This window comes from Equus przewalskii, chromosome 4, assembly GCF_037783145.1.
Source record: "Equus przewalskii isolate Varuska chromosome 4, EquPr2, whole genome shotgun sequence".
NCBI classification, from domain to species: Eukaryota; Metazoa; Chordata; class Mammalia; order Perissodactyla; family Equidae; genus Equus; species Equus przewalskii.
In genome coordinates, this window is record NC_091834.1 from 92,858,691 (window position 1) to 92,869,590 (window position 10,900).

The window sequence follows — 10,900 nt, forward strand, 5'->3', positions numbered from 1 at the left end:
CTGGGATTAGCATTACCTAATTGAAAAAGACGAGCCTGTCACACCAGCCAATCAGGTAACTCACTCCAGCTCTGTAGGGAGTGGGTGAGAGGCCCTGGGTATTTGGGGAAAGTCCTTCCTCAGGGAAACCGGCAAACAAGCCTCCATAACCCCTCCCTCGGCCGTCTCCCCACGGGCGAACCCACATCCTGCTCCCCAGCTCACCAGCAGATAAGTCCCTCCTCCTCTTGCCTCGGGGTAAGGGCCGGAGGGCGACAGTGTCACTCCAGTGGAAGTCGTCCAGGGCATGTTAGGGTCCCCAACACAGAGTACCGTTGTCCCCATACCTTCACCCCCTGGCATCTAATCAATATTTTCCAACTTTTCCTAATGTGATGGGTGAAAAATAGAACCTCATCGTTTTCATCTGTATCCTTCATCCTGACAACTCATACTTCTGTTTTGCCTCTTCATCTCCTTTGATCATTTCTCTAACGTGTTTCTTTCCTTACTGATTTATCATAGCTCTTTGGTTTTTTGTTACCATTGATCCTTTATAGACATTGCAAAACCTTTTTGTGTTATTTTACTATTTGTCTTTTAACTTGACGATGTACCAATTACTACCTATGAGACCACCTCTCTGAGCCTCAGTTTCCTCCTCTAAGAGATGGGGGAGAGCTGTCTCACTGGTTTGCCAGGAAGATTAAATAAGGTAGTGTCTGTTTGTAGCCTGCGCATCATCAGCCATCAATAAATGCCAGCGCTGTTTTATAACCCAACTTCTCTGTGACACTCAACGACCCCCAAGTCCCAGGCCAGGCCTGCTTGTCTTCAAGAACATAGAACACCGTGAAACTTCAGCACAACAGAATACGTGCAGTGCTAATTGAAGACAATTGGGGTAGCATCGACTTTCCAATTTGCGGGGTCTCCATTTGAGTGTTTGCTGAAGTCGGAGCAGGACTCTGAAGTTAAGGGAAGAGAGAATGCTGTGTGACTGGGGCTAACCCGACATTCTTCCTTTGTCACCACCCCTCCATCAGACGGCCCCGGAGTACTGCAGCCTCCAGGAAGGACTGCCCTACCTGGACATGGTGATCAGAGAGACCTTGAGGATGTACCCCCCAGCTTTCAGGTATGCACACAGCCCCTGCCCTGCCCTGCACCCCAGGGTCCCTTCAGCATCATTGCTTGGGGGACTTGCTGGTCCTCAGTCTGTCACCACCTATGTTATCACTAATGCTGGACTCAAGCTCCTGGAGGGCAAGGTCTTGGCTTCTTTGTGTCCCCTGGGGCACTGGACATAAGGCCTTCCATATAGTAACCAGAGCAGTAAACATCTGGCCCATTTTCCTATATGTTCACCTTCTCAAGGCGCCACTGGTCTTTTCTTAACATGACCTTCCTCCCCAACCCAAGCCAATCTCTTTGGCCTTCTAGCCATAGATGGCTTCTGCCATTCCCCGTGCCCGTTCATTCATTCATTCAGCAACTATTTATTGAGCATCTACTCTGTGCCAAGCACTGAGAAATCAGCCATGTACAAAACAGATAAAACCTCGGCCCATGCAGCTGACAGTCCAGCAGGGGCACCATTCAAGGCCTGGGAGGTTCCTCTCTGCTCTCCAACAGCCCACACCTGCCCATCCTCAGTCCTCTGAATTCCGCCAAGACTCAGCACTCCAGGCATCTGACTTGGCCATGCCTCGCCTCTTCCTCCTTGCCTCTCCTCTCCCAGCACTTTTCGCTCTAACTAACTATGCTTCATTGTCTATTTTTGGACACTTTTCAACTGCTCTGCAACATTTCACCAATGCACATCCAGTCACACCAACCCGTAAGTGCCTCGAGAGCAAGAATCAGCTCTTCTGCTTCCTTCAAACTCCCCTGAAACGAGGCATCCCACAGAGCATGGGATCTGAACTCGGGTCCTTAGAGAATGAAACAGTGGCCAGATTTCAGGCTCCAGAAACAGAAGCAACACAAAGCACTGAACTGTGTATCATAAATTCCACTCTGCAGTTCTATAAATTAATATACCACATAAACCATATGGAGATACTTTTTGCCATTTTACAAGAGAAAATGTGAATGATTTGAAGGTATCTCAAAATTATATACGAAAACAAAAACATCACAGAAAGTGTGACTGTAGATACTGCCCAAAATGTTCAGACCCAGAGCGAATATAGAGAATTCCAGGAGCGTGAGTCAAATTACATCATCTCAGGTCTACACCGTCCTGGTCTCCTGGTCTGGGAGGAGCCGGCGGGGCCAGGGCTTGCGTTGTGGCTCTCCGGACGCCACCAGGAAGCCTGACTGCGGGTGCTCCCAGATTTCCTGGGGAGCTGCAGAGCAAACTGTCATCCAGTCCTTGTTTTTAAATGATTTATAACCAGCTTCCTTCCAAGGGAACTGTGGGCAGCTGCTATACATGTTAAAATGAAGTTCAAAATAAGACATTCAGTGATAAACAGCACAAAGGCCATCTAAAGGGAAGAAGCCTTCATGGGCCCCCAGAGATGGCCGATAGCTGGGGTCAGGCCCCAGTTGGTGGCTGAGGCTCCTGGCAGAGAGGGAAACCAGCTGAGCCAAGCCGTTGTGCTGTCTAGTGGGAGGAAAGTGTAGAAACTGCTCAAAGACACATGCTTTCCTGGATCTAAACTCAATCAAGAATTCACCACATGAGACCTTGTATAGATGACGTGTCGAGTGACAAAGTGGAGAAACTCTTCAACACCAAATGCTGCAGCCAGTTCTCCCTCAGACACTTCATAACCAGCACCGTAGAAAAGGCAGGCCGCGAAGGCACTGCTCTGGGGAAGCAGGAGGCTGGTGATCTCACTCAAGGGCAGACAGAACTAGAGAACCTGGATGAATTTATTAGAATTCCCTCATGAAGTCACTGTAGTTCCAGTGCTAGATGATGAAGGAATGGGTCTAGACAGAAAGCAAGACAGTCTCGGCCCTGCTTTAGTTTGCTGTGTGACCCTTGGTGAGTTCCGTGCTGTGCTGTGCTGCTGTTTCCTGTGTGTTCAGTGGGCACGCACGCCTGCTCCGCCTGCCCCGCAGAAGCGGTGGAGGAGACTCATGGGAGACAGTGTGTGGACACGCCATACCCTCTAAGCAGCGTGCTGTCTAAGGTACGAGGCGAAGAGCAAGGAGTGCCAAGCTCCCAGGCGAACGCAGCTCCAGGATTGGGCAAGCCACGCTCTCCCGGGCCTCACCTCCCTCAGCATCTGCTCCACTGGTATTTTCAATCATATCAGCTGTGCTGATTTTGGTATCAAACAACAGAAGTGAGAGAGGCAAGCCATCAGGATTCTCACCCAGACAGGAGGCCAATTTGCTTCAGCCCACTCATAGGATTAGGGGGGGAATAGAGAGAAAGTGAGGATTTTATTGTTTTATTTTATTCTATTTTTTATTTTATTCTGTCATGACTTTAATCTCAGAAAAGCCTGTTGGATTCTCCCAAGCCTTGACACAGCTTGACTGACAGTCTTATCCATAAAAGAAAACTCAGAATGGCCCTCGTGGAAACCACAATTCCTGTTGAAGTGTTATTAATGTGAATCAGGATTCGGTGCAGCATAATTCAGCAGATTTTTCTGGTCTTGTATTCAGCCCAGCCACGCACAGAAGGGAAGTGTCTGCCCTTCCCCTTCCGGCTTTCAGGGGGTCTGGCATCCAGGACCAATCTATCCAGCAAAAAATGGGAAAGAAGGGATGTCAGGCCTAGCCTTGGTTGATCCCTTTAGAACTGAGGTTGTGAACTCAGACCCCCCAGCTGCCTGCTCTGATTTGAGCACTGGGGTTTTGCTGCCAGCCCCACGCACAGATTAACTGCGTTAATAGCTTGGGATCTGAATGGCGGTCCTACAGCCCCGGCCTTTCACGTTCCTGACTGTTACACGAAAGGTTCCTAACAGAGTGACGAATGCTGCAAGGACCCATGGGTTGCTCTTAATTTCTTTTACAAGTGGGAACAGGGTATAATGGTAATTAGTGTAATAATTTTATCTCCCCTAAGATATTTAGGGAAGCCCAGTCCTGCAGCTTAAAGTAAAAGCCAGCATAGATTATTTTTGATCTTTAAAATAATTATTTATTTTACCAAAATGATATGCTTATACTTAAAAAAAAAAAAAAAAAAAAAAAGAAACCCATCAAACAATACAGAAGGATCCAAAGAAAAAGTTGATACCCTTGGTCCCCTGCCATCCTCCACCCCAGTCCCATCCCTTAGGGGAGACAATGGTCTGAGTTTAGATATTCTTCCAGAAATTTTATATTCATATGCAAACATATATAGTCTAGCCTTTAAAAGTAAAACACAAATGGGATTATTCCATGGCCATTTGGAAAATAAACAATCCGACCAGAGATTTTCCTCTCTATTAGAAGTTATCCATGGTGATGCAGACAATGAGTGGGGAACAGGTTTTCACCCAAATTTCCTTGAGGTAAAGCGGGGGGGGGGGGGGGGGGGGGGGGGGCGGGCGGTGAGGGCAGTTTAAAGAGGCTTGACCGTGGCCGGGAAGACCAGAGCGGCCAGGGAAGCAAGCCCCGGCCAGAAGTAAGGCCTTCAAAGGCACCTGTGCGCCCCCAATGCCAGGCATACGATGGCCCTTCAGGCTTGATGCATGGATGGACCAAGGGATGGACGAATGCCTTTTCACTGAGGGCCAAGCGAGTCTAAAAGTCTAGAGACTGCAGGGTCTTGGGCAGTTAATGGGGTGGGGCTTGGTCACCATCCGGGTCACCCTGGGAAGCTGGTGGGGGCCTCCTGTCCCTCTGTCTCAAGCTGCATTCCACACTTCAGACTCAGACTCCATCTGCCCCACCACATTGTGAGCTCTCCTCGTCTCTGCTCTGCATCAAGGTGGGGGTGACCCGTGTGTCCCCGCAGGTTCACACGGGAGGCGGTGCAGGACTGTGAGCTGCTGGGGCAGCGCATCCCCGCGGGCACCGTGATAGAGACAGCCGTGGGCGCGCTGCACCACGACCCCGAGCACTGGCCGCGCCCCGAGGCCTTCGACCCCGAGAGGTGAGCGCTGGATCTTCGAATGGGCCACGGAGGGACACGGAGGGGGATTGGAGGTGGCCACCAGCTTTAGTAAAGTTGTCCTCAAAACTCAAAAGTCACGGCAATCAGACCTTCGCAAGGCATAATTTCTGAAGGGAACAATTGTACCATTTTAAAAAGCCCCGAGGGAATCCAGAGATTTAGCATTTCAGCAGCACTACATGCAAGTAACAAGGACATTTCAAATGGGTGTCCTCTGTTTGTTCAAGCCAAGAAACAGAACACGGGATTGTATTTGGGGTGTGCACTAGAAAGTAACAAAACATCATTTCCTTTTTTAAAAATTGGCACCTTTTCCAAAACAGGAGTATTGCCTAAATTTCTCAGAGATCCAGATAGGCCAACATGGGCAACCTGGATCCCCCCTCCGGTCCCCTACATGGATTTGGTCTATTGTCTAGGCTCCCAATTGAAAATGTCCGAGCAGGTATTCACAGCCCCTTCTCATCAGAATCCATGTATATCCCTTCCTCGCGTGCTCTGGCAAGGAGAGGGCCAGCCAGGCAGCAGCTGTGTTTCCACCTTTGGTGCCTCCAACTTCCTGTGGAACCAGCCCCAACTCTACAACCCGGTCACTGGGAAACCACGGGCAGTGGAACCTAGATAAATAATATTCCTTTGCGCAGCAGCTCCTGGAAATACGGGAAAGATCAAGCGCTATAAACACTGCAGGGCTTCCTGCGCGACCTTCGAAAACAAAAAGCGCATTAGTATGATATTGAAAAGGGTAGGTCAAGGGCTCCTTGGGCACTGAAAAGTCCAGAGGTAGTAAGAAGTGAGCTGGCTATTACAAAACAGTGGTTGTCACCTAGCTTTACTGTCACCGAAAACACGTGGCAAATGCTGCCATTTGACAGCAGAAGCGGCAATTCCTCCCAGCGGTTCATATATAGCAACCCCCAACGGTTCGAGTTTCACTGCTTGAACCAGAAGGCCAGTGCGGGCAGGGGAGACGGCTGCCCCGCATGGCATCGAGAGACAAACTGGCAGGACATGGCCTCCAGGGGGGCAGGTGCCCGGGGACTCTGCTTTGCAAGCTGGTGATGGCGATGGCGGGTGTCACCCTCTGGCCAACGGGGAAGTTGGAGCCCTGGGCGCAGGTGAGGGCGGTGTTTCTTTATGACTCTTTTATCCTGGATCACAGTGAGCCTGCAGGCTCATTAACAGCACAATGAAGTCCCCAGGAGGGGCAGGGTCGGTCAGCCGAGTCTTCGGAGATTTGCAGGACGGGAGGAGCGGGCAGGACCGAGGCTCCTGGATTAGCAACCACCAGCTCCCAAGCCTTCGGGACCCGCCCACGAGAAAACAGGATTCTGTGGCCCGCGGGGGGCGTGGCCTCGGGTGAAGGGGTCCCTCCGCCAGGCCCAGCGGCGGCGGTCCCGGGCCAACCCTGCCCGCGCTGCTGCCCCGCAGGTTCACGGCCGAGGCCTGGCGGCGCCAGCGGCCCTTTACGTACCTGCCGTTCGGCGCGGGCCCGCGGAGCTGCCTCGGGGTGCGGCTGGGGCTGCTGGAGGTCAAGCTGACGCTGCTCCACTTGCTGCGCAAGTTCCGGTTCGAAGCCTGCGCGGAGACCCAGGTGAGCCCCGCTGCTCCCGCCGCGCGAATTCCTTTATCTCTCGGCCTCAGTTTCTCGATCTGTAAGAGGGGGTTAATAACAAGAACACCTCCTACCTCTTCACGCCGTGGGAGGATTAAACGAGCCAACGAAAGTGCCAGATCAGCGCCTGGCGCATAACCCGAGTCTGCGTTAGCTATTAGTATTGTTCCCTGTACAGCAGGGCTGCGCCTCACGATGCTGTAGCTCTTCCTTCTCCCGCAAAGAGAACCCAGTAATCCTGCAGAGTAGGTTATATTATTCCCATTCCTCACATGGGGAGCTAAAATAAAGCTCAGAGAGGTTAAGTAACTTGCCTGAGGTCACATAGTTGAACTGCGGACTCCATGAAGGCAGGGACCAAAAGTCTGTGGAATTCATTGTTGGAGCCTCCAGCGCCCAGCTTAATGCCGAGCACTTGGCAAGTACTCACTCATTCATTCAACAGACGTTAATGAATAAATGAATGAAGAGCCCGAGAGTGAAGAAACTGGGGTTCGAAGCAGATCTTGCTCCTTCCCTAGCCCTCCCTCTTTCCTCTCCGTCTAGCAGCCTTTCTGCACAGTATTAGCTGTTCCCCACACGACCTGAACGTTGCCCCCCTCCAAGCCTCTGAGGAACCCCTCTGCACAGCTGCAGACCTGGATAGGAGGGCGTAAGGGGGCAGAGATAAGGATACAGTGACGAATGGTGACAACTTCTAGATTCAGAGTGGCATTGCCTCTGGGCAAACAGGGAGCTGGGGCAGGCTGCTGGTCTGGGAGGAGTAGTGAGTTGGGCTGGAGTACAAAAGATTGAGGTACTGGCTGTGAAAATGTCTGCCAAGTTCTGAGGTTCAAGGCTGGAGACAGGGAGGGGCAAAGTGGGAGCACGGAGCCAAACCAAGACAAGGAAGGAGCCGAGCGAGGCGAGCAGGTCCCCTGCCGTAGGTATTCCACGGGCGCAGGACTCTTCTTCGGGGTTTGTCTCATTTACCCTTGATCTTGACATGGTACAGCAGCCAGACCAATGTCCCAAAATACTGCTTTATGCCTGGCACTCCCCTGCTCAAGAACCAGCCGCGAGTCCCTGAGCCTGCTGGGTCCAAGGAGAGCTCATCTGAGCCAACTTTGCATTCCCCACTCCAACTTCCCACTCGGAGGGCGTTTCATCTGCTTCTCCCTGCCTGCTCTTCTCCCTGCCTGCTCGGGCTGCTGCCCCTACTTGGAATGTCTTCCCTCCCACTTCCCCGCCCCCAGTCTAATCCCATCCTTCAATTCCTTTGGTGTTCCCTCATATCCCAAAGTGACCCCTAAGAAGTCCTGTTCACACAGCTTCCCCTATTTGTAGCCCTACCCCAGTTATCGCTTCCTCCAGGAAGCCCTCCTTGACTTTGCCAGCCCCATTGACTTCTTTTTTTGAAGTCCAATGTGTTTCAAGTTTGTCTAGATCTGTGGTGTGTGATACAGTAGCCATGTGTGGCTATTGATATGTTAATGATAATCAAATAAAATCTAAAAGATTCAGCCCTTCATTTGCACTAACCACATTTCAAGGGCTCAGCAGCCTCGCACTTCTGGCTACCCCATGGGAAAGCACAGATCTAGACCAGCATGTTGCTTAGTTGTATAACTGTCTCCCGTCTGAACCATAGTTCTCAACGACGTCTGAAAAGCCCACAAGGCCCCAGCACCAAGGCCTGGTGATTCTTCTTTCCTTTAAAGGGTTCACGTCAGCCACTGAGCAGTTATGTCACACACAGCTCAAGGGGACACACTGCTTCTTGAGTAATTCTTTGGTTTTTCTTCCAAGTCCCCAGTCCACCATCCATCTGCCTTGTAATTTGGCCCTAAGGAAAGCTTTCTGGATGGCAGCGAGGCCAGACTACAGCATGCATGAGCAGGGAACAGCATGGGGCCGCTCTCCCCAAAGCCCCTTGGAAAGAGAGGGGCCTGCTCAGTTAGGCAGGGCACAGGGGAATGAGATGAGGGGAACTGAGAGTTTGAGGCTTTGCTCTCCACTTCCTGGTCATGTGAACTTGAGTTCAAGTCACTTGGCCACTCTGAGCCCCCATTTCTCATTTGCAAAGGGAGTGGCTCCAGCTCTTACACAGGCTTCCTGGGAGGACCTCACCTGCAGGATTTTATTGACTTGGGAGAGGGGGCGAGCTGGTGAGGCCCCCACACCCAATCCCCTCGGGGCAGCTTTGCGGCTTCTCAGGGTCCCGTGGAAGGCCTCTGCTCATTCCTAGCCCGTCCATCCCTCAGCCCAATTTCCACAACTCTGCTTCAGGCCCAGTTCTCAGGAAGCTTGCTGCAGGTATGGTTAACTGTGGCAAATATTTTAATTTCATCTGTTTTAGGTACCACTGCAGCTAGAATCCAAATCTGCCCTGGGTCCAAAAAATGGCGTCTACATCAAGATTGTCCCTCGCTGACACAGTCCATGTTATGAGGGCACTCCCTAATTCAAAGAAAACCTTCATGTGGAAATTAAGATTTTTGGAAAACATCACTGAAGCAATTGAAAGGATACCTGGCATGCAAGTATAAAAGAGGACATTTACGTAACACTTCCTAAATGCTTAATAAATGGCTGTTGCACTTAACTTTGACTTTACCAATGGTGTCTGAACCACAGGTCCACCTCTCTCAATAAGGGATTGCTGATAAATAGGCAAAAATGTAGTTTTGACAAAACATATGAGAAGCTGGTGTTTTGAAGGAAGTCCTGGCCGTGGATGGAAGGAATCTATATATAGGGCAGGAGACAAGGACACTCAGGTGAGCTGTCCTGATGGCACCAGCTCGTGGGCCTTTTCAGCTTCTGGTGCATTGTGGTGTTTGACTTAATGACATCAGAAGCTCAACTTCAAAAGTGGCTCAAAAGCTTTATCATGCTTTGATTTTCCTAGGTAGGGTAATACCAACTTTATAATAAGCTCCAATGTGTAGAAAAGTGAGAGAGGCTGAAATGTACTTTCTCTTTTAAAGAGGATCATATCTTTCAATTTTGAGCAAAGAATCAAAATAGGTGAATTTTAGTACAAGTAAATATTGTGTCACTAAGAAGTTCAAATTCAACAAAGAACTTGCAAACTGAATCCCAAATCCGCCACCAGCAGCCATGTGGCTGTTGGTCTTTCCACGTCCCTCTGCCTCATTTTCCTCATCTGTGAAACAGGGAGGCTGACCTAGACCAAAGACCCCTTCCTCTGTTCAACATCTGAGCAGCATTAAGGGGCTGAATGTCGTAGAGGTAACAGAGCAGGGATCTGTGAGCACGGACACGGATGCGATACCAGAGGCTGACCCACCTTTAGAAAGTTGGGCTTTCAGGAGAGCTGGCAGAACAGGTTTCCACACATCCACGGCTGTGAATGTTGCTTTTGCTGTTTGATCCTCCACCGCTGCAGCCCAGAGCATCCCATGCTTCCCCCATAGCGCTTCCCGGAGCCCCCTTCTCTCTCTCTGGCCTCCCCAGAGGAGGGCAGCCTCATTCCCCAGCACTGTCCCAGACCTCTGAGAGGTCTGGCCAGCCCATCGCATAGCCTCTCCACGCCCTTACCGCTGCCACCTGCTCATCTCTGTGACCCAGCCCCTCCCAGATGCCTGGCCCTGGGGCTCAGACTCACTGGAGAAAACTATACATTCCTCTTCCTGGTGACCATCTGCCTCCCCTGACTGCCCCGCCCATCTCCTCCAATCCCTGACCCCGCTATGGCCATCACAGAACCTCATCCTGCAAAAGGGCCCAACTCTTAGCCCCTTGGCTTCCCTCTCCTTCTTGGTCCGGGTGGCCACCATCTTCAAATACAGCAGTGGGGCTTCCTCATGTACTAGACTCGCTGGGCTCCCAGCCATTCCAGTTTCAACTCACAATCCTTAGCTCTGCTTAAATCCCACTGTTCATGCCCAACACCAACTATACAGGGCAGGAAATGGCAGGAAACTGCACTGACAGGGTCCTCCACCAGACACTTCAGCTGTAACCCAAGTGGGTCTTCATAACTTTCTTGTCAACTATACACCCACACACTTGCCCTGGATCCCACTACCTCTTTGCACACAAGGTTCTGAGAGTTATGGTCATTTTGACTTCTCCTCATCACAATGCCCACGCCCTCCCGCACCCACAGGAACAACTTGCTGCAACCCCACCCCTGGCCACATAAACCCTGTTCTCCTCTCAAATTTCCAGTCCAAATAGTTGCTCTTCCTGACTTGCTTTCTCAAAGGTCAACAAATCCAGGGACT

The 10,900-nt window shown here is 51.0% G+C and overlaps 1 protein-coding gene across 1 annotated transcript in view; it reads left to right on the forward strand.

Annotated features, from left to right (window-relative positions):
* Nucleotides 1-9,252, forward strand: part of TBXAS1 (thromboxane A synthase 1) — a 142,624-nt gene extending 133,372 nt beyond the window's left edge. Inside the window, exons 10-13 of the mRNA XM_008528330.2 lie at nt 1,026-1,117; nt 4,895-5,032; nt 6,485-6,647; nt 9,007-9,252. Of these exons, the coding sequence (XP_008526552.1) occupies nt 1,026-1,117; nt 4,895-5,032; nt 6,485-6,647; nt 9,007-9,081 (468 nt within the window). The 3' untranslated portion in view covers nt 9,082-9,252. The remainder of the gene's footprint in view (nt 1-1,025; nt 1,118-4,894; nt 5,033-6,484; nt 6,648-9,006) is intronic.
* The last annotated feature ends 1,648 nt before the right edge of the window (nt 9,253-10,900 follow it).